General features: G+C 38.8%; 1 protein-coding gene across 3 annotated transcripts in view; it reads right to left on the bottom strand.

The window, feature by feature from the left end:
- Nucleotides 1-24,105, bottom strand: part of LOC127446453 (rhomboid-related protein 3-like) — a 75,576-nt gene that overhangs the window by 11,067 nt on the left and 40,404 nt on the right. For 2 of the 3 annotated variants that reach the window (XM_051707369.1, XM_051707370.1), the window contains 4 exons: nucleotides 21,060-21,218; nucleotides 13,436-13,660; nucleotides 9,821-9,969; nucleotides 13-125 (listed from right to left, as the gene is read on the bottom strand). In XM_051707369.1, the coding sequence (XP_051563329.1) occupies nucleotides 13-125; nucleotides 9,821-9,969; nucleotides 13,436-13,660; nucleotides 21,060-21,218 (646 nt within the window). Of the gene's footprint in view, nucleotides 1-12; nucleotides 126-9,820; nucleotides 9,970-13,435; nucleotides 13,661-15,505; nucleotides 15,696-21,059; nucleotides 21,219-24,105 lie in introns of those variants that run through there. The other variant, XM_051707371.1, reaches the window with a different exon arrangement.

Here is a 24,105-nt window from a genome sequence, read left to right as displayed (position 1 = left end):
ACTTTGACTCACCTGCCAGCACACCACAAACATACACCAGGCCGATTTTCACAGCGCCGTGCACCATCTCTAATGGCACACCCACCAACAGCTGCATGGCCATGTTTAGACCCAGGTGTTCAATTCTGAAACAAATAAAACAGTACAGCACAATTACAGACATGTTTGGGGAAGGGAATTAATAGCTGTTTGCTAGGGTGTTGCTAGGATGTTCTGGGTGGTTGCTTGCTTACTAGCCCAAGTCAAATAAAGCATGTTAAAATCCCAAAACCTAAGTATGAGCAATAGTTATAGTGTATTATTATATTACTGTATAATCTTATTTTATTATTAAAATAGTGTACTAATAAATTATAATATGTTTACAAGTATCACCACAATATAAGCTACTTGTCATTGGTATTACTCTGTACTTATGTAGTATGTAACTACACTGTAACCTGTACACTAAAGTGTGACCAAAGGTTTTACTCTGAAGCAATAAACTCCCATAGTCATTTGCCAATATTGTACAGAGAACGATACATGGCCCGAGCTGAGGTAATGGTGAGCTGTAGCCTATTTACAACAGTGTCTTTTTTCCTTCAGCGGACTGAAACCTTACAGTTGTGCTATGAAACAAAATAAAGAAAACCATACAGTTACTACACCACCAAACTGCACCCATCAACTTCCAGATGTCAGCGATGTACAGTGAGTGACTTCATATGTTACATTTCATGAGCAGAGAACAATTTTTGTAATACATTTAACCACGTCAACATGCGTGGACATTGTATTTTGGCTTCGCTATAAGCAACGCATAATTGAATACTGTTCACAAGACTCTAAACTGTCATTTAAAGGGTTAACTTCTGCTGCACTGAGTCACTTGACACAACAGCATGCCGTCGATTTCCTTGAAGCACTCCTACGGACGCAGTGCCAACAAAAGTGCCTCTGTTAAAAAATCTCTTTTAGTTTTTTCATTGAAACCTGTTTGGCTGTAAAGAGCAGTCTCTAGTTTCGTTTGATATGCCGCTTTAAAAAATCTGTTCATTTTTCGTACGTCAGAGCCCTGATAAACATGATGTCCACATACAGGTGCATCTCAATAAATTAGAATGTCGTGGAAAAGTTCATTTATTTCAGTAATTCAACTCAAATTGTGAAACTCGTGTATTAAATAAATTCAATGCACACAGACTGAAGTAGTTTAAGTCTTTGGTTCTTTTAATTGTGATGATTTTGGCTCACATTTAACAAAAACCCACCAATTCACTATCTCAAAAAATTAGAATACATCATAAGACCAATATAAAAAACATTTTTAGTGAATTGTTGGCCTTCTGGAAAGTATGTTAATTTACTGTATATGTACTCAATACTTGGTAGGGGCTCCTTTTGCTTTAATTACTGCCTCAATTCGGCGTGGCATGGAGGTGATCAGTTTGTGGCACTGCTGAGGTGGTATGGAAGCCCAGGTTTCTTTGACAGTGGCCTTCAGCTCATCTGCATTTTTTGGTCTCTTGTTTCTCATTTTCCTCTTGACAATACCCCATAGATTCTCTATGGGGTTCAGGTCTGGTGAGTTTGCTGGCCAGTCAAGCACACCAACACCATGGTCATTTAACCAACTTTTGGTGCTTTTGGCAGTGTGAGCAGGTGCCAAATCCTGCTGGAAAATGAAATCAGCATCTTTAAAAAGCTGGTCAGCAGAAGGAAGCATGAAGTGCTCCAAAATTTCTTGGTAAATGGGTGCAGTGACTTTGGTTTTCAAAAAAACACAATGGACCAACACCAGCAGATGACAATGCAGCCCAAATCATCACAGACTGTGGAAACTTAACACTGGACTTCAAGCAAATTGGGCTATGAGCTTCTCCACCCTTCCTCCAGACTCTAGGACCTTGGTTTCCAAATGAAATACAAAACTTGCTCTCATCTGAAAAGAGGACTTTGGACCACTGGGCAACAGTCCAGTTCTTCTTCTCCTTAGCCCAGGTAAGACGCCTCTGAAGTTGTCTGTGGTTCAGGAGTGGCTTAACAAGAGGAATACGACAACTGTAGCCAAATTCCTTGACACGTCTGTGTGTGGTGGCTCTTGATGCCTTGACCCCAGCCTCAGTCCATTCCTTGTGAAGTTCACCCAAATTCTTGAATCGATTTTGCTTGACAATCCTCATAAGGCTGCGGTTCTCTCGGTTGGTTGTGCATCTTTTTCTTCCACACTTTTTCCTTCCACTCAACTTTCTGTTAACATGCTTGGATACAGCACTCTGTGAACAGCCAGCTTCTTTGGCAATGAATGTTTGTGGCTTACATGATTGTCTTCTGGACAACTGTCAGATCAGCAGTCTTCCCCATGATTGTGTAGCCTAGTGAACCAAACTGAGAGACCATTTTGAAGGCTCAGGAAAACTTTGCAGGTGTTTTGAGCTGATTAGCTGATTGGCATGTCACCATATTCTAATTTTTTGAGATAGTGAATTGGTGGGTTTTTGTTAAATGTGAGCCAAAATCATCACAACTAAAAGAACCAAAGACTTAAACTACTTCAGTCTGTGTGCATTGAATTTATTTAATACACGAGTTTCACAATTTGTGTTGAATTACTGAAATAAATGAACTTTTCCATGACATTCTAATTTATTGAGATGCACCTGTATGTGGAAACTCGCACTGCATTTCCTCAAAAGTAGAAAAAAACATGTTAGTTATTTTGAATAACTTTCATCTCTAACACATCTGTGGGTCACTTAGCTTCATTTTATTATACATTTTGTTATGTTTAATTTTATCACTGTGCAATACGATTCTATTCATTAACATTAGTTAATGCATTCCTATATACACTGGCGGCCAAAAGTTTGGAATAATGTACAGATTTTGCTCTTATGGAAAGAAATTAGTACTTTTATTCACCAAAGTGGCATTCAACTGATCACAATGTATAGTTAGGACATTAATAACGTGAAAAATTACTATTACAATTTGAATTCAGAACTTCTTGAACTATTTCAAGGAGTTCTCATCAAAAAATCCTCATGCAGCAATGACAGCTTTGCAGATCCTTGGCATTCTAGCTGTAAGTTTGTCCAGATACTCAGGTGACATTTCACCCCACGCTTCCTGTAGCACTTGCCATAGATGTGGATGTCTTGATGGGCACTTCTCACGCACCTTACATTCTAGCTGATCCCATTAAGGTTAAGATCCATAACACTCTTTTCCAATTATCTGTCGTCCAATGTCTGTGTTTCTTTGCCCACTCTAAACATTTCATTTTTGTTTTTCCTGTTTCAAAAGCTTTTTCTTTGCAATTCTTGCCATAAGGCCTGCACCCCTGAGTCTTCTCTTTACTGTTGTACATGAAACTGGTGTTGAGCGGGTAGAATTCAATGAAGCTGTCAGCTGAGGACATGTGAGGCATCTATTTCTCAAACTAGAGTCTCTGATGTACTTATCCTCTGTTTAGTTGTACATCTGGCCTTCCACATCTCTTTCTGTCCTTGATAGAGCCAGTTGTCCTTTGTCTTTGAAGACTGTAGTGTACACCTTTGTGTGAAATCTTCAGTTTTTTGGCAATTTCAAGCATTATATAGCCTTCATTCCTCAAAACAATGATTGATTGATGAGTTTCTAGAGAAAGCTGTTTCTTTTTTGCCATTTTTGACCTAATATTGACCTTAAGACATGCAAGTCTTATGCATACTGTGGCAATTCAAAAACAAACAAAGACATTGTTAAGCTTCATTTAACGAACCAAATAGCTTTCAGCAGTGTTTGATATAATGGCAAGTGATTTTCTAGTACCAAATTAGCAATTTAGCATGATTACTCAAGGATAAGGTGTTGGAGTGATGGCTGCTGAAAATTTTATCAAAAATGACTTTTTTCAAATTGTGATGGTGCTATTTTTTCATCAGTAATGTCCTGACTTTACTTTGTGATCAGTTGAATGCCACTTTGGTGAATTAAAGTACCAATTTCCTTCCGAAACAGCAACATCTGTACAATATTCCAAACGTTTGGCCGACAGTGTATTTACTGTGCATTTTCACACTGAGAATAAGTGAGTTCATCCAAAAGCTGAAAAATTTCACTTTCAGAGGCTTTATATGGAGTTAGGATGAAAATAAGGTGCATTTCAAACTGTTCTGAGACAAGTGAAGACAGACAGCATACTGGAGGTTAAGTCATTCACTAAACAGGGATTCAATCCTAAAATCCAAACAAATGTTCAGTTTCAGGCTGCAGATAATGTTTGGAACACTCAACATGTTTGGCAGACAAGGGACAATGGTAATAAGTACATAGATTCAGAATTTTATAATGCTATATTTTATTTTAACATGGTTGGCAGTGATTGGATGATGCTGGACATTAATTTGAATAAGAATTATTTAGATCATTCAAGTAATTATCTGTAACATCTCAAAAACATGAATAACCAACACTCCTGGAAACATATTAAACAATTTGATGAAAAAAATCGGACTTTCTACAGCTTGGTGTTCTTTAAAATTTCACAACATAGTCTCGCTGTCGACATATGTGGACATTCATTTTTAGGAAAACTACTTGCTCTAGAATTATTATTATTTTTTATTATTTTTTTGCTTGTTTATTAGGTGCTACTAGTTACAAATCAAGATCACACATGGATTTTTTAAAACCTTATCAGAATGGTGATGTATGCTCAGATAAGGAAATGAACCACAACCCTACACTCACTAAACACTTTATTAGGAACACTATGGTCCTAATAAACTGCCAGATGTGGTCTTCTGCTGTTGAAGCCCATCCGCCTCAAGGTTCGACATGTTATGCATTCTGAGATGCAGAGTGGTTATCTGAGTTACCGTAGCCTTTCTGTCTGCTCGAATCAGTCTGGCCATTCTCCCTTGCCCTCTCTCATCAACAAGGCATTCCCGTCCGCAGAACTGCTGCTCAATGGATGTGTTTTTGTTTGTTTTTGGCACCATTCTGAGTGAACTCTAGATACTGTTGTGCATGAAAATCCCAGGAGATCAGCAGTTGCAGAAATACTCAAACCAGCCCATCTGGCACCAACAATCATGCCATGGCTGAAATCAATGAGATCCAATTTTTTAAGGAATTAAGGTGGCCGCACACCGGATGAGAAGCGCCACAGTTAGGACACGGCACAGGTATCAAATATGGGGCATGTCGATGGGGTTCAGCTGGCAGAATGTACACACAAAAGTTACCATGGTTTTTCCCTTCTTAAAGAATGAACAAGGATAGAGTAAATAATCAATGTCCTTTGATAATGATTTGGGTCGAATTTAATGGAAAATATGTGAGTTGCACTCCGTGGCACGGCAGAAATTTGAACAGCCTCCGGAGTTGAAGGTGGCAGACGCCGAGCGGCAGTGTGCGTACATTCATAGAAAACAATTGTTTAGAATTTTAAAATGCAGCATGCCATCCGTCAGATGCGTCCTCCCTTTAGAATGCATCGGAAATTGGGCATGCCAAATTGGGGAGAAAAGGGAATAAAAAAGTAAATAATTTTTATTTATTTTTTACTTTTAAAGAGTCTGTTCTGTTCCATTCCATTGCTGCCGCTGGCTTAGAGAGTCACGTCTCGTCCAGAGTAAGGGAGCCTACACACTAGAGTTTACACTATGTCAGAAAACGCTGCGAATGCACTAATTTCAATGGGGATGGTGCATCGGAATGATGGAGAGGGAAAACGCAAGGGTTTCCGATAGTGAAGCTCCGTCATTCTACCAAAAGTTGAGAACATTTCAACTTTGTAATGAGCGATTGCGTGAACAAACAGACCTGGACTGCCCTGTGGCCGTGCACGGGGCAATCCGTGAAGAGTGGAATTTAGGAACAGACTCGTAGAATCCTCCATAGAAGCTTAGTGAGGTGCAGAACAACGCCCAGCTGAGAGGCGATCTTACTCCTGACACGTGGGCAGAGACGAGGTATCCTCTGTGGAAGACCAGCTAACACACAGCAAAACTGTAAGGCAACCACACAAACAACACGCGGGCAACCAACAGATACACGAGACAGGACCAACTAGGCAGAGAGAGTGAGGTTAGCACTCAGCATCAAACAACAACGTAGCAAAGATACTGAGAACATGACGGGCTTAAGAAGGGAATGAATTAGAGGAGAGCAGGTGTTGCTCGGCACGCTAACCAGTAGCATGATCAGTGTTCCACCGGAACAATCAATGTTCCCATGGAAATGCCAATCATGCATGCTGCGAGACATGAGGGAGTGAAAATGACAAAACAAACAAAAAAAACGGCGAACTCACCGGATCCATGAAAAACATTCGCCGCAACGCACTCTGATGTAGGCATCCGCTGACCAATAGGAATCTCGGAGAGGTGGGACTAGTCGTGTTGTGAAATCGAAAAAACATGGCAGACAAACTCATACATGCGGCGTATTTATTCCCTGTCCTCTATTATCTATGGCAATTAGGCTAAAAAGATAGTAATTGTGGAGGGGGAGCCTGGAGAAGAGTTTCAATATTTACTGGTACATTATTAAAAATATATATTTTAAATAGCCATCTCTATCCGTGACCGCCTCTTCCCTTTGTACCACACCTTCCAAATGGACCTTTTGCATTCCCATGCATAGTGTGTAAGCCCCCTAAACAGAAGATGGAAGATGTGAGATGTTGAAGACCCTGTGAAGACCAGAGTCTCTGCTTTGGCCTCTGTTGAAGCATCCCAACATCAGGAAATAGTGACTGAAGTTTAACAAAGTTCCTGATCACATCAGTGCAGGATATGTACACGCGTCATGTTTCACCATGCACTGGATTATGTGTGTGCGCCACATTTCAGTGTGGAGTGTATGTGTGTTTGGCTCATTTACGCATTTATTATATGTGTTTTCGGCTCATATCAGCGTGGATTGCTTGTGTACCAGTCACAATGTGACTCAAGCTTTGCAAATGAACTGTTATTTAAAAACAGGGCAGTTGAAAACACTATTGGGCCAGAACGCAAAACCATAAGTAACCCACTCCATTCATGTATGTTTCATATGTCATGACTGTTTGATATTTATAGTTTATGGTGCTGCTGTGCTTGAGTGAACGGTTTACATTCAGATGCAATGTGTGGGGTGTGTGTTATGTGTAAACCCTGAAATGTTGTTTTTTATTGTTGTGGAGCTAGGTAATTTTCTTCTGATTGAGTTTAAAATATATATGTCTGTATTAGAGGGGCTGCACGATATTAGCCAATCATAACAGTGGGCTTTACATTTAAGTTTAAATGAGACGCTAAGGCCTAAAACGACCATTCCAGACAGAGGGCCAAAGACAGCGTGGAAAATAATCATATATTACGTAATTATGACTGTTTTGGTGCAAAAATCTTTACAAATGTATATACAAATTATAAGTGTACACAAGTTAAAAGTTACAAGTATGTCATAACTTTTTTAAAGGAAGTCTACAATAATATTACATTTCTATTTGAAAAATTTAAAACCAGAAATCCATCAGGGGCTTCCTAAAATCAACAAAGAGCTTTTTATTAATCTTACAGCAATTTTAAAATACAATAGCTTAATACAGTTTTATTCTGATATTATGGGCTGGCAATTTTTTGTAATTTTGATATTACTGAGGTTATGTAATAACCTAAAATAAAAAATGTAAATTTAAATGTTAAGTTTTTCATGAAGCTTTTACAACTTCACCAACAGTTCTAATTCTCTCACTTTCAGCAGTGCACACAGAAAACTGTTACACTTAATGTCCTTCATACCAAAAGCAGTGGAAATGACTTTGGCACTCAACAAAGACATATCAGGGTGACTGAGGAACACTTTTGACTAGAGGTAATATTCCTCATGTCGTACTTTGGCTCTCCTCAAAATTGCCAAATGGATCTAATGGAGCCCAGTGGGGAAAAATCTGGGCCCAGATCTAAAATAATAAGAAGCAGGACAAGGTCAGAATAATTATCCTCACTGAACACAGACCTGGAATGCACTAAGCCTCAGATAACTGGGGCATGTAACTTGGTCATGGTGTTTGGTAACTTGGTCATGGTGTTGGATGATAAAACAGAGCTAAAAGAAAGGATAAGTGCATAGACTGACAGCCTGCCTGGAATGCCACAAACACAGACGTGATACAAACAGTGAAGTGAATACTTCATACGAAATTGAAGAACAAACAGGTATGACATAATTTTTAAAAAATCTGGCCAAAAATAAGGTGTTTTTGCATTCGTTTTGGTGGTTCGTAACAGCTTGCCCAGGTGAACTTTTAGGAAAACTTCTAACAGGCTGCTAAACACTTTCTTACTGCCATTGGTCCACGTCATTGGTAAGTGTGGGCTTGAAGCTTCACCTACTATTTTGTTTGTGTTGTTCAATCAGCATTCAACATGAACACACCGGAGTGCAGAGTTATTAGCGAGCTTGTGCAAATGTACCTACATCCGTACAATCGTTTGCATAGTCAGTGGGACAGTTTATGTTAAAATGGGAGACTGTGGAGATTAAAATTTCATTCATGCAAAATGAGAAGTGTGAAGCCAATTATAGGGTATGAGGAGAGGACTACCTTTCCTTTAACATAAAGAAGCAGAATTTAAACCCAATAGAATTCTCAGTACAATTTGCATGAGTGATCTTCAGTTATGAAAGTCCAAGGCTCTGATCTTACTCTTATATCTGCTTCAACAAAATCCGCTGTTTCCAGAACAAATACTCAAAACTAATTGGATCACTGTTTGAAAAAGGACTGAAACAAGAAAGCAAATTTGAACTGACAAAGCATTTTCAAAGACACAGCATTTTCATGTTTTTATTGACCTAAAAAGATTAGAGGATAAGGCAAATGGAACAGATCTGTTTCTGCTCATATTTGTCACAAAATAGTGTTTGATGGAACTGCTGGGCATATAAACAGACTTTCCTCTTCTGAATGGACTTATATGGTGTTTGATGCTGCATTGCTGTGATGCCATCATCCTACACGTCCTACCCACTGCTGCTTATACACTAGGTTAGAGAGTGATTTTTGAAAAGGCATGTGTGTCTGTATGTGAGAGAGTCTGTGTGTGTTCTATTATTGGGATTCTGTTGGTGCAGCAGACAGAGCAGATCACTAGCACAGGTAAATGGGAAGATTACTCTGTAGCTGAGTTTAAAATAACACATTAAACGGCACAGATCACAACACACCAGATGCATAACAGTGGCTCAAGCCCTTTATCAACTGGGGAAATATGCCTTCGATCCTGTGTGCCAGAAAAATGCTTTTAAAAAGTTGATTTAATACTGTTTTGTATGCCTGAAAATTTTGTATGAGGTTGCAAGCATTTTGAAATGCCAGACAAGAAACAGCTAATCAAAACGGTATCTAAAAATGGCATGAATTAACATTTGTAACAGAAGTAGACCACATTGTTAGGCTGTGTTACTCTTGGATGCTTTGAGACACAAATAACTCTCTCTGAATTAGAACAGAGGAAGAGTGCAATAAAAACCAGCAAACACTGCTGAGAATACCCTTATCATAAAACAGTGGAAATCCAAGTTCATGAACCATGAAGGGCTTGTGAGACTTCAAAACAAATGTAGACTAAATCACAACTGATCTATGTATTGGATCAACGACCAGAAAATGTTTTATTTATTATACATGAATGATCTAAAGATTTGAAGATTTGAGCAACCTGTGTGTGTGCAGCTTCGAGAGAGCAAACATCGGATATTTCCTGAGAGTGCTTTAGTAACAAATAAACTATATCTAAACATCGGATCTAATACACATAAGACTTCCCCCAATCATAACTCTCGGCTATGCCTCTCTTACCCAGCGTGCATGAAAATGTAGCTAAGGTAGCGCCAGGCCTGAGCTCTGAACTGCGGGTGGTACAGCAGTGGGCCCTTCAGGAAGTATGGGGATGACACCTGCAGAACCCAGCGGTTTAGCTGCAGTCCGTAATACATGAAGACAATAACCTGAAAAAGCAGATGCACATAACACTTTCAAGAGGTAGCTATAATATTTTTGGAGACTTGTGTTATCTACTACAGAAAAGCAGAATCTAGTATGTATATTAGCATTCCACTTGCATTTTTTAATTTTTAAAGGTGAAGTGTGCAAAAATAATGCCTTTTTTAAAATAGGTTTCACAAACACTTTAAACACACTTGCGTTGGTCAAACAAACTGATAGTCCCACCTGGGGTTGGGAATTTAATGATTCCAGTTTGAAAATTTTCGGTTCCTTTACGGTTCCATTAACAATTCTTTTAATACATTTGAGGAAGACGTATATAACTATAACAGGGATAAACGGGAAAGGAGGAGGCGAGAACCGGCTTGACAATATAAATAATAATTTAATAATAAACTTAAAAAGACAAACACAAACACATGCCGGGCAGCTGCCCGTAACTCTCTCTCTCTGGAACTGCCGCCTCCGGTCGCCTTTATCCCTCTCGAGGGGTTGATTAGCCTGACCAATGCCACAATCCTCCCTGCCACATTAACCCTCTGCAGCCTGTTGATAAGTGACCATGTAATAAAATTATTGTAAAAGGCATGCTTACACAGACTTTTTAGAAGCATAAATGCAATCCAATAACTGATCCTAACTATTGTAACGATGCTGGCTGCTGACACTGGCAATGACGAAGACAATGACGTGAAGATGAAGAGAACCCAAATGCAGTTTATTTACAAACGTGATAACCAATAACCCTAATTACAAACGTGAAACATAAAACATTAACATGAACTTGACTATAAACATGACTTGACTATGCACATACACATTCACATTCAATACTTGACAAAGACACAATGGAAAACATGAGGCTTAAATACAAGACATCTGAGAACATAAACCATTGAACAAACAGAACTGATAACAAGCTAATTAAAAAATAAACCAATGAAAACATGACACATGAACATGGAGGGAAAACAGGAATCACATGACAAGGGAAACAGGAACTAAACATTTCAAAATAAAAGACATGAATCAACAAAATACATGACATACCCCCTCCACTAAAGAGCGGCTCCCGACGCCCCAACACATGAACAAAACACGTAAAATATGACATAAATTCAAAGTTCTTGAAGGCGTGGGGCGTGGCGAGAAAGGGCGAGGGGTATGGGACCAGGGCTCGGAGGAGCAAGGGGATCAGAAGACTGAGGTGGAGCTGGTGGGACTGAGGACCAAGGTGGAGCCGTAGGGAAGGAGGTCCCCAGTGGAGCTGACAGATCAGAGAGACGAGGCACAGCCAGAGGATCGGAGAGCCAAGGCGGAGCCAGGTGACCGACAGAACAAGGAGGAGCCAGAGGGATGAGGGACCCCGGCAAAGCCGACAGGCTGAAGGACTGCAGTGGAGCCGAGGGAACGCCGAGCTGAGGCAATGTCGAGGGACCGACAGGCCAAGGCGAAGTCCAGGGCTCGGAGGGTCCAGGCGGGGACGGAGGGCCGAAAGTTCCCCTTGCCTGCTCAGGAGAACTAAGGGTGGGTATAAGGGTGGGAACCATCTCCAGGTCCAACTGCTCAGGTGTGGCTGTGACGTGGCATGGAGCAGGCTGAGGCGTTGCTGTGACGTGGCATGGAGCAAAAGATGGCACTAGCTCAGCGACCATGACGAGGAACTCTGGCTCGCCGGCGGCCATGACGTGGAACTCTGGCTCGCCGGCGGCCATGACGTGGAACTCTGGCTCGCCGGCGGCCATGTCGTGGAACTCTGGAAAATGTCCTTGAGGGCGACCACATTAAAATCCACCTGGCTGGCCAGAGTGCAAAAGTCCTCTACGTAATCTTCCAGGGGACGATTCCCCTGACGTAGCCGTATGAGCCAAACTGCTGGGTTCATTATTCGGTCAAGTATTCTGTAACAATGCTGGCTGCTGACAGTGGCAATGATGAAGACGAGTGCAGTTTATTTACAAACGTGAAAACCAATAACCCTAACTACAAACGTGAAACATAAAACATAAACATGAACTTGACTATGACTTGACTATAAACATGACTTGACTATAAACATCCACATTCACATTCAATACTTGACAAAGACACAATGGAAAACATGAGGCTTAAATACAAGACATGGGAGAACATAACCCAGTGAACAAACAGAACTGATAACAAGCTAATTAAACAATAAACCAATGAAAACATGACACATGAACATGGAGGGAAAACAGGAATCACATGAAAAGGGAAACAGGAACTAAACATTTCAAAATAAAAGACAAGAATCAACAAAATACACATGACAACTATATAATAAATAAAAATTCTAAATAAACAAATTTAATAACATATTTAATTCATTTATTTGTTATTTAATAAAATTCCACTGATTACAGCTAAACTCATGTGTATCTTTAACTACACATATGTCAACCAGTCAGTAACGGTACTTCCTGATTGAAGCCTAACAAGCCTTAAGTACAATATTACATTACACAGTAACAGTTCTTATTTCATTTCGAGTTGGACATGATGAAAGTCATTACTTGCGCATCTGCAAGATTAAATCAGTAACCGCTCCGGCTGATGTATAAGTGTTTTTGATTCCCTAAAAAGAGCAATATTAAAAAAAGATTAATTCATAAGAAAGGAGTCATTCATTTGGGAACCACTCTAAACTGGTCACTCTGTATGTTTTTGATTAACTTAAAAGAAATAGCTCCAAAGTTTCACTCGTTTGGGAACCGCACTACATTAGTCGCACTGAGATTCAAAAGAATCTGCTCATCAAAGTAATTTGTTTGGGAATCAGACTACACTGGTCACGTTGTGTGTTTTTACGCTGTAGATTCAGTAGCGGGGCAGCGCTGCAGGAAACACCACCAGAGTATTTTAGTACAATGTTTCTTCTACTGGTGGAAAATGGCACGTTTGGGAACTGTTATCAGAACCGAAAGTCAAGAAAACCATATGTTTCCAGTATTTCTTTTTAAAATGGATCCGTTTCTGAACAACAACCGGTTCTTGGCTCCCAACCCTGGTCCCACCCCACACTCATGCCATTGGTTGAGCAAATGATGCTATGTTTGGCTCAGGATACTCAAACAAACAGAGCAATGTTTTGATAGCGCCACTAAGTTTACACTTTTTGGGGATATCTACTTTCCAATTACTTATTTTTAGTTTACTCTGAAAAATAAACTGGGATAAAAGAATGTACATTTAATATACATCATTTGGCAGTATCTTTCATCCAATCTGATAACAGAGCATTCAAGCTAAACATTTTATCAGTACACGCAGTCCCTGTGAATCAAACTGATGACTTGCCATTGGTAGGGAATGGCCTACCAGTTGAGCTGCAGGAACAGATGAGCAAAATATTTAAAATGCATTTGAACATTCAAAAATGAAACACTTCACCTTTAAGAAACTCAGTGTCAAATAATTTCACTCTACAATGGTAAAGGTCAGTCTTACCTCTGCTATAGTGATGGCCAGCATAAGCCATGGTGGTGGACAGTAGGTGTAACTGTCAAAGTACCACTTCCGGTCCACCTCTCTGGGCAAAGTCTCGTAGGCGACGTGGCGCACAAGTTTCCGAGACAGACCCAAACCCACTTCCTCTCTCAGCGCGGAATTCCTGAGCTGCCGACTCCCCTGCAGGATTGCTCGACGGAAACTGTTTGAACGTTTGTTGCTCATCTGGAAAAAGGACACACCATCATTGCACTGACAAGTTTTTGTTTTGAGTGTATCTGCATGAGATCATCTATCCATAATCAATGATAATCATTCAATATTGATACTCCCTTAGTCTCTATTTAGTTTTTTATTATATATTTTATATATATATATATATATATATATATATATATATATATATATATATATATATGTATATATATATGCCCCGCAAGCATGGGAACACTCTATTTGTGTCCATGCTACATGTATCACTGTACATGTTACTTCTTATTCATTACTATACAATGATAGTAATAACAATAACAATATGCAAATAGCAGCTCAATTACACAGTAAGTACACATAGTTCATGAATATTAATCAGTAATTACTTGCAAGTACAATACTTGCAATTACTTGTAATGTAAATACACAATAACATGAACACTGTAAAATTAAGTGTGAGCCAAGGCTTTTACTGGGAAATTCGCATTCCACAGTTTCATTAATACTGTCTGTCACATTTTAAGGACTATTAGTATGTTTATGTGTCAGGACATTCTCTCTAATCTCTATGGATGTTTTTCTTTTAGAGTCTGTGACTAAATCTCCCCCTGGCTGATTCAGAAACATCCATGAGGCTGTTCCTCTGTGATCCGTTTATTTGTCTGTGACAGTGCACCCTGTCCCACAGCCCCCTCCTCTTGCCACAGACAGAATGCCACTGCCATCACTTAGCAACCGATTTAAGATTCCACACTCATTACCAAGTCTTAGAGCAGCTGTGTGACAAACCATGTGTAAGTGATTGTGTGTGTGTGTGTGTGTGTGTGTGTGTGTGTGTGTGTGTTTATGTATGAGACAGTGTGTGTGTATTTTTTTATGCATGAGACAATGCTGTTCAAACAAGTTTCACCGCTGAGGCAAAAAGCCCTCCTTAAAAACTTGGAATGTTCTTTTATCCAGGCTCCCGATTAGTAATTAGGGATGTGAGCTACGACTAATTTGACTGTCGTTTAAACGGAAGGTTTATAACCGACTAGTCGACTAGTCTAAAGAGAAACCAACCTTCAGAAAACAGTAAAAAAATGAAAAAAAGAAAAAAAAAAAGAAAAAGAAAATGTATGCGATCCATTTAAAATACTTAATCTATTCCAAATCCGATGCTAAATTCCACTGAAATGGGGCATTTATCTGCGACGTGCTCGCCTTGAATTATGATCATTGTACATTAAATATAGAACATGTCACGCATTCACTGAATCAACGTTAGCTAATATTTAACAGACATATTTATTTAAAACAATTGAATGAATAGTGCAGGATCAGTGGAACAACCATTAAAAGCCTGTTCTAAACGGAAATCACCAAGTAAAAGTCACTTAACATATTAAAACAGTCAGGACATTGTTGAAAATAATTAACAGGTAAGCCAAATCAATGAGAGAGAGAAGAAAAATGCGCTGGAAAGTTGCGCGTATTTCACGACGTGCAGTCGTGCATTAACCATTGACCTAATATGACAGCTGTTCGGTAAAGAACGTTAACCAATAACAGTTAAGATGTAAAAAAATTTTTTAAAAAAATTAAAAAAGGAGCTATAGGATAGTAAAAATAGGCCTGTGAAGTAGCCTAAAATAATCCTAATGTATTCTAAACATGACGTGCACACAGAATAAAAGATAGTTTAACCCGTTAAGCAGTCGGCACCTCGCTGAAAATAGCCTTCTTAAACAGCAGATAAAAAATGGCATACCTAGTCTAAAACAGTTATTTTCTAGGCTACTAACTCAAAAGCATACTTTTTTGATGAGTAAAATTAACACGTTGACATGGTCCGGTGAAAGACGGGACTTGACTCACCTAAGGTGGCTGTCCTGCGCTTGAAAAAGCCCGCTCAGCGGTAAATGCACAGATGTACAGATGTAAAGAAGACTCAAATGTGAAAACATCCATAGGGACTTTCAAACATTTGGAAAGCCGATTCCCGCACCACCGAAGTGATTTTATAACTACTTTGCTGAGTTTGTTTGTCTAGCGAGAGGACATTTTCTCGCGCGAGCCGCGAGTGAGTGAGGGAAGAAACACGTGCAGCCTGAGGTGATATTAACTCTGTATCTGCTCCAGAAATCCTCTTTTTTAAAATAATATTTGTATTATTAATTCTATTTAAATTATGTAACATTAATATGACAGTAATTTAAGTGCAGCCTCTGTAAAAATATAAAGCCAAACGTAAATGTGTAACAATTATTATCAGTTTAATGGGGGGAAATATTAACCGACTAGTAATTCCAGTGTCGACTAGCAGCATCCGAACCGTTTAGTCGACTAGTCTCGCACATCCCTATTAGTAATACAGGTCATGCATTATGTAACTTGTAGAAGAGGCCCTTGGAAGAATAAAGAAATTTAGCTGGGAAGCCCCTGAAGATTTTTGCCTTTGCCATCACATTGGGATCAAGTGAAATAAAATAAATAAATAAAATAAAATAAAATAAAATAAAAACTCTAATCTGATTTACAAAGCTTTTTGTTTTATAAACTTTAGTTCAATTTAGTATCACAGTTCTATTTACACTGTAATGCTCTAAAACATTTCACTCTGTGTTAAGTAAATGATGCATTAATCTGAAGCAGGAAAACACTGACCACAGATCATGTTACAAGTTTAACTTCCAACTCATCTCTAACGAGTTTCTGCTTCAGTAGACAGAACTGAACACGCAATCATGAACACACAAAAGTCAGCTTTACTTTTCATATCCCTTTCGAAAAATAATCCTGTGGTGTTACTGTGAAATAATTACTTCCTGTTGTTACCCATAAGTTTTTAACAAGAATGACTCTATTCATATAATACTAGTATATAATCAAGTATAAATAAAGCTGTGTGCACACTATTTGATTTTTATGGTCCTTTACAATTGTTACTTGTCACACATGATCCCATTGAAATCTCGGGTAAAAGCCATGGCATACTGAGCGACATTATGTCAGACTGTATGATACACATCGTGGCCAAGACTTTGGTCCCAATCGCCCAAGTGCTGATCGTGGTGTTGTATCTCATTTAACCATTTTAGGACTGCTTGACTGTGACACAAAATTTCTGACTCTGCCAGAATCTTAGGAGACTAAGAATCATTGCAAAGAGAATTAATCGACATGTTACACTAAGCAATCAAAGCCAGAGGATTTTGCCTAAACAAGAGAAATCATTTACAGTCCCTATAATTTGTCTCGGATGGCAAAATTGTGGCCAAAATCATACAGTGTAAACCCGGCTAAATTAACGTTAAGTTCTCTGAGCTATAACTCTTTAAGGCCCAGGTATACTTCGTTTTTGCGTGTTCCGGATCGGCTCGCGCCTGGTCAATCGCATTGCCTTTGTGAGTATACTCTTCTGACTGCAAGCAAATATGCACGTGTTTAATGCATGCCCACTACAACTTCTTTGTGATATAGTACAGAAAATAGCAGGTGCATGCGTCAGCGAAAATGAAAATCAGTGGCTATGCTGATGACGCAGTCACACATACTGTGCTTGGAGCGATCCGCAGCGCGACACTCGAAGTATATTTATGCCTTCACACACACACACACACACACACACACACACACACACACACACACACACACACACACACACACACACACAAAAACAAAAGCACAAAAACAAACAGACGCTAAGAGCTCCCTGCACCTTGTGGTGTAATGATTTGTGAGAGATATTTGTGTTGGCTATTTCCACAGTAACCACACAGGGTCAAGTCTAACAATATGGAATTTACACATTACACACAAACTTTGGTATCTCTGCCATGCCCTACTGTTCAGGCACCACTGAAAGACAGAGGGAACCCAGAGAAAATTTTTATTGTTCAGAGGTTGCTCTTTCAAAGCTCTGGAGACTTACTGGAGTTCATATTGACTTTTGATGGAAGAATTTGGGACAGTATGTGGGCAAATCTGAGCAAAGTTTGAGACATTGCTGAGATCTCTAGAGGACACACATCTGAGATTATTGGGTATTTTTCTTAGGAGCATGAGACAAGTCTCCATTTGCTCTCCCTGTTATTATGAACCAATCACAGTGTTTCCCCTCTATGCATTCAGTAGAGGCGCACCATAATGTAACGCTTGCTAGTCCCAGTCAGCAGCGCACTTTCTACACTGCGCACATTAGTAATATTTCATTTGTGATCTAATCTGTCTTTTTGAACGAATCTTTTAAGTGAACGAATTGTTCTTTTTCACCCCCATACACTGACTCGTTCACTGACGTCTCTCCTTTTTTAAGCAAATGAGCTCTAATTTAAAAGGGTGAGACCACTTTGGTGGCTTATCATGCCTTTAAAGACTGACTATAGCACGAGCCAGGATCTGTTGACCAACTAAAGGAGAGGTAGGAGGAGGAGGTATGTTGTTTGTTTACTTAGGTAATCTCAATCAACAAGAATAAATAAATGAGTAAACCTGACTGATTATGCTACAAAAAAATTATTTACAAATATATATTTTTAACTCACAAACACAACTCTGTCCAGCATTCATTTGTGAATCACGCACATTTATTTGTGGATCGCTTCCTGTGCATTTGTAAATTTTGAAACAAATCTAGCATCAAGATGTGCACACAAATCTACAAATAGGTGGACACCATCCATCGTCTACTCAAGCCAATCAGATAATGGCCACATTACTGGGACCAATCGTAGCACGTTTTATCTTCAACCACACTTCGTTTTACTATCAGGGTGGGACCAGCATAGAATCAAGCACATACAGATAAGCTCCAAGGCCGCAAACTCTAAAGAAACGGATGCCATCAGAGGAATACTGTGATTTAAGGTTCATATGATTTTCTCTCGGTTATAAACATGTGTAGTGTCTTGTTAAATGTCGACAGCTCAAAATTGCCCATTTGTAGAGTGTCCTGATCATTAGCTTTATAGCTAACATGGCTGACTGTATGAGTCTGCTATTTTAATTTTAACCAAGTTTCTTGACTGAAATGTGTCGTCAAAACCTTTACTCTTAATGTTACATGGCAGATCCAAACAGAGACACTTCAAAAGATCAGTAGTACAGATAGTGTCTTTATAAAACATGAATCATATTAGATGATCTTAGGAGCACAAAAAATAAAACCCTATATTACACAGTGTACAAGATCTGCCATGGCATTAATTTGGTTTCACATTATGTTAATGTATTTAAAAAAAAAAAATTAAGTAATATTTCAAAGGATTTATATATATATATATATATATATATATATATATATATATATATATATATATATATACATACATATTTTGTGTAAATATTTTACATTTTATATTTTGTTTGTTTAGAATTTTAGAAGCGTGATTGGTTGAAGATACAACGTGCAATTTTCAGCTGTCGACATTTAACAAGACACTACACATGTTTATAACCGAGAGAAAATGATATGAACCTTAAATCACAGTATTCCTCTGATTGCGTCCGTTTCTAAGAGTTTCCGGCCTTGGAGCTTATCTGTATGTGATTGATTTTATGCTCGTCATGAGAGTTCTATGTCTTTGGTCCCGCCCTGATAGTAAAACGAAGTGTGATTGGTTGAAGATAGAACGTGCTACGATTGGTCCGAGTAACGTGGCCGTTATCTGATTAGCTTGAGTAGAGGATGGATGGTGTCCACCTATTTGTAGATTTGTGTGCACATCTTGACGCTAGATTTGTTTCAAAATCGACAAATGCGTGTAGCGATCCGCAAATACACAGGAAGCGATCCACAAATAAATGTGCGTGATTGACAAATGAATGCTGGACAGAGTTGTGTTTGCGAGTTAAAATATATATTTGTAAATAATTTTTTTTTATTTGCAAATCTAATTTTATTTATTTGTCAATTCACTTTATTTTTGTGAAACTCCTAACATATATTTATAAATCTCATTCTTTTTATTTGTGAATTCATTTCATTTTTGTGAAACTCCATACATTTATTTGTGGATCTCATTCAATTTATTTGTGAACGAACTTTGTATTTGTGAATCTCTTTCCATTTGTGTGTTAATATTCCATCTCCATAGTTTAATGATTCACTCAAAACACATAAAAGAGGTTCCTTTGTTGCCCCCTACTGGTTAAGGTGTTATTTAGAAAAATTGTCACTGAACAAATCAGTGAACAAAGCTGAATGACAGAGAAATTTCATCTAGAGTAAATTCACTCCATTAAATTAATGTGACCTTTATTGTAGTAATAGGGTTTTGTGGTGTTTGATATAAATGTAAACTATAGAAGTTGTGAAATGATTGATTAATGCTATATAATTTTTGTTAATAAATGAGTAACAAAAAGAAATGATTAGGACAGATGAAATGTGCTGCCAATAAATAGAGTTACAATAATATATGGTTTGTTTGTATTCTTCAAGCGATTTTGGTTATTTCTTATAACTTTATAAATGTTTATTATAGAAAATGACAATATTTTGAATGAATATTAGCTGGCTAATTATGTAAAACACAGTTCAAAAAACAAAACACCATATATGCAATAGAGTGGAAAACATGAAATGTGCACATCTTATAGTGACAAGATTGTAATCCTTTCGCCTCTGGTTTTTACTTTCTATTTGTATTTATGTTTAATAAAAATAGTGCAAGTAATTTTCTGTGTTGAGGCATTAAATTATTTGACAGTAATTACTACAGCTATCTAGGCTTTCAGAGCCCAGTAAATAAACACACACATGAAGAACCTAAATAACCCATCTATAATGTTTCTAAGGTTGTTTTAAGCTATTTCTCCACTGATGTGCATAAATACGTGTCCAGTGTTGCGGGTTTGTGGATGCGCACAACAGCACCGCTGCTGAAAACCTCTTTTCCCGCACCCTAACTGAAATGAATGTCCACCAATGCGCTATCACAGTCTGTCTTTCCGTGCATCTCTTTTCTCAGCTATGTTGTGGTGGACAGTTAATGAGTTCAGAATGAAAGCTGTTGAGGAACAGTAGTAGTGTAGAGACCCCCACTGCATGCTCCTCATTCCTCCCTGTCCCACTTTCGCATGACCCTTCTCAGCCAATCACAACTCAGAGTCTGATCCAATGTTTTATTGCACTGCTTCATAGCACTATAGTTCTATTCTCTAGCCACTGTGGTGGACAATGGGACTCTTTGAAAAGTTGCTGTATGTGAGAAAGAGAGATTAAGAAAGAAAGAGAGAGGGAAGAAGTGAGAGAGGATAAAGGGCAAAGGAGGGTGTGAGATTGTGGGTGGGGGCATTCAGATTTTCCCACAGATTTGACGGCATTCCCAAGGAACTGATCATTTTTCAAGATGACTTGTCTTTTAGTTCAGGATCAGAAGGGGTCTACAAAGCTCACTTTTTTGTAACGTTTATCTGCAGAACTCACCAGGTTAACAAAATCCTGGTAGCAGATCTTGCCATCTGCATTTCCATCAGCCAGGGCGAGAAGAACCTCCAGCTTGTGAGGGTCCAGTTTTGATCCATGAGCTGCAAGCAGGTCTCGAAACCGCTCAGTGCTGATGAAGCCTGTATTCTCTGGATCATACTAAACATAACAGAGGGGAGACAAAGTCAATTAGAATACATAAATCATGAAGGCACTTTTAAAGAGCAAAGCCTTTGTACACGTATAAAATAGCACAGATAAAATGCATTCACATTCTGAGATTGAACCGTTCAACATTTAGAAGAATCAGAATCAGAATCAGAATGAGCTTTATTGCCAAGTGTGCTCACGTACACAAGGAATTTTTTTTGGTGATAGGAGAAACAAGCATGCAAGTGCACACAGAACATTACAGTGAGACACAGAATATAAAACAAGGTAAGAGTATAAATAGACATAAAAAAAAAGGACATATAACATAGAATGGCGTATGTACATGTGCAAGTGGTAATATATGTGCAAGGTAGGGGTATGTACAGTTATTGAATTAAATATGAGTGAATTTACATACACTGGCAACCAAAAGTTTGGAATAATGTACAGATTTTGCTCTTATGGAAAGAAATTGGAACTTTTATTCACCAAAGTGGCATTCAACTGATCACAATGTATAGTCAGGACATTAATAACGTGAAAAATTAGATATTTATTGCACTACGGGGGAGTCCTGAGGCAGTTTAATTGTTCATGTGGTAATGGCCTGAAGGTAAAAACTGTTCTTGTGCCTGGTTGTCCTGGCACTGAGTGCTCTGTAGCGCCGGCCAGAGGGAAACAGTTCAAAAAGGGAGTGGGCAGGGTGTGTGGGGTCCAGAGTGATTCTACCTGCATGTTTCCTCACTCTGGAGACATACATGTCTTGGAGGGTGGGCAGGGGACACAAATAATCCTCTCAGCAGTCCTGACTGTCCGTTGTAGTTTCCTTCTGTATGATTTGATGGCTGAACCAAACCAAACAGTTATAGATGTACACAGGATGGCTGAGTAGAACTGAGTCAGCAGCTCCAGTGGCAGGTTGAATTTCCTCAGCTGGCGAAGGAAGTACAACCTTTGCTGGGCATTCTTCACAATGGAGTCTGTGGGTGTCCCACTTCAAGTCCTGAGAGATGGTAGAGCCCAGGAACCTAAATGACTCCACTGCTGCCACAGCGCTGTTCTCCTGAAGTCCACTATCATCTCCAATGTTTTGAGCATGTTCAGCTCAAGGTTGTTCTGACCTCATCAGTCAGCCAGCTGTTCAACCTCCAGTCTGTATGCAGACTCGTCACCGTTGCGGATATGGCCAATGACCGTGGTGTCATCTGCAAACTTCAGGAGCTTGACAGAGTGTTCTTTGTAGTGCAGTCATTCATGTACAGGGAGAAGAGCAGTGGAGAGAGAATGCATTCCTGAGGAGCACCAGTGCTAATAGTGAGGGTTCCGGATGTGATTTTCCCCAGTAGTCAGAAAGTTGCAGATCCAACGACAAATTGTGGTTGGCATGGAGAGCTGGGTCAGTCTGGTTGAGAGAAGATCAGGCTGGATGGTATTGAAGGCTGAACTGAAGTCCACAAATAGGATCCTTGCATAAGTCCCAGGTCTGTCGAGGTGATGCATGATATAATGCAGTCCCATGTTGACAGCATCATCCACAGACCTGTTTGCTCGGTAAGCAAACTGAATGGGATCTAGCAGGGGTCCAGTGATGTCGTTCAGGTAGGCCAAAACCAGTCTCTCAAATGACTTCATGACCACAGACGTGAGAGCGACAGGTCTGTAGTCATTAAGTCCAGTGATTTTGGGGTATTTCGGGACTGGAATGATGGTGGAGCATTTAAACTATTTCTCAAAACCAATTTTTATCTGCCTTTATTTAAATCCTAACTAACATGATGATAGTCATTCCATCTGAGGAATATGAGCAAAAGTATGTTACTGGATTGTATCCATTCAGTAAGTAAAAAAAATAAATATATGGGTAGTTGATGCATAATATGTTCATGGATTTTAGATTAAAATGGGAAAATATCTGTAACTGGCCACCATTTCTTGTGTTTTAATCACAAATTTGAATTAGCTTTTTGCATTTTAAATGGCAAGTTTAAAATGTAAATTAATTTTAAATAGCCCTTCATTATGACATATTAAAGCACAAATTTTATATTCCATAGTCTCCCAATTAATATGAGGTCATATCATAAATATGCATCATAATTATAAAAGAATTAGCAAAATGATGTTTGAAATACAGTAGTATGGAATATAGCAACTACCCATATACAAATATAAAATCCATGTTTGTTCAGCTAAAATGGAATAGTAAAATACCTTTATTAACTACAGTAACAACCAAAATGTATAAGTTATCCCACAAAAGGGTTTGACATAATGTTCCGAGTCAATGAGTAGAGGTTCAAGGAGCTCATCCTATTTTAGTAATTAGTGTCAATGCAGAAGTAGTGTTAACCCCTGCAGGCTTTCAATTGATTGTTCACTGTTTGTTTGGGCAACTAATGTCATGAGGTCACAGAGCAACAAGTAGAACAATCAGAGTCTAAGTGGCAAGAGATCGCATTTTATCCAAAATGCCCTTTACTGCACATTACGCAAACATACACACATGTATGCATATTTACACACACACATGTATGCATCATATTCACACACACACACACACACACACACACACTCACATGTACAGTGCATCCGGAAAGTATTCACAGTGCTTCACTTTTCCCACATTTTGTTATGTTACAGTCTTATTCCAAAATGGATAAAATTCATTATTTTCCTCAAAATTCTACAAACAATACCCCATAATGACAACGTGAAAGAAGTTTGTTTGAAATCTTTGCAAATTTATAAAAAAATGAAAAAAATGTAAAAACAAAAACAAATCACATGTACATAAGTATTCACAGCCTTTGCCATGACACTCAAAATTGAGCTCAGGTGCATCCTGTTTCCACTGATCATCCTTGAGATGTTTCTACAACTTGACTGGAGTCCA

Source organism: Myxocyprinus asiaticus, chromosome 9 (assembly GCF_019703515.2).
Source record: "Myxocyprinus asiaticus isolate MX2 ecotype Aquarium Trade chromosome 9, UBuf_Myxa_2, whole genome shotgun sequence".
Lineage (NCBI taxonomy): Eukaryota > Metazoa > Chordata > Actinopteri > Cypriniformes > Catostomidae > Myxocyprinus > Myxocyprinus asiaticus.
Note: the sequence above shows the minus strand (reverse complement) of the source record. Positions and strands in the feature narration are given on the sequence as shown.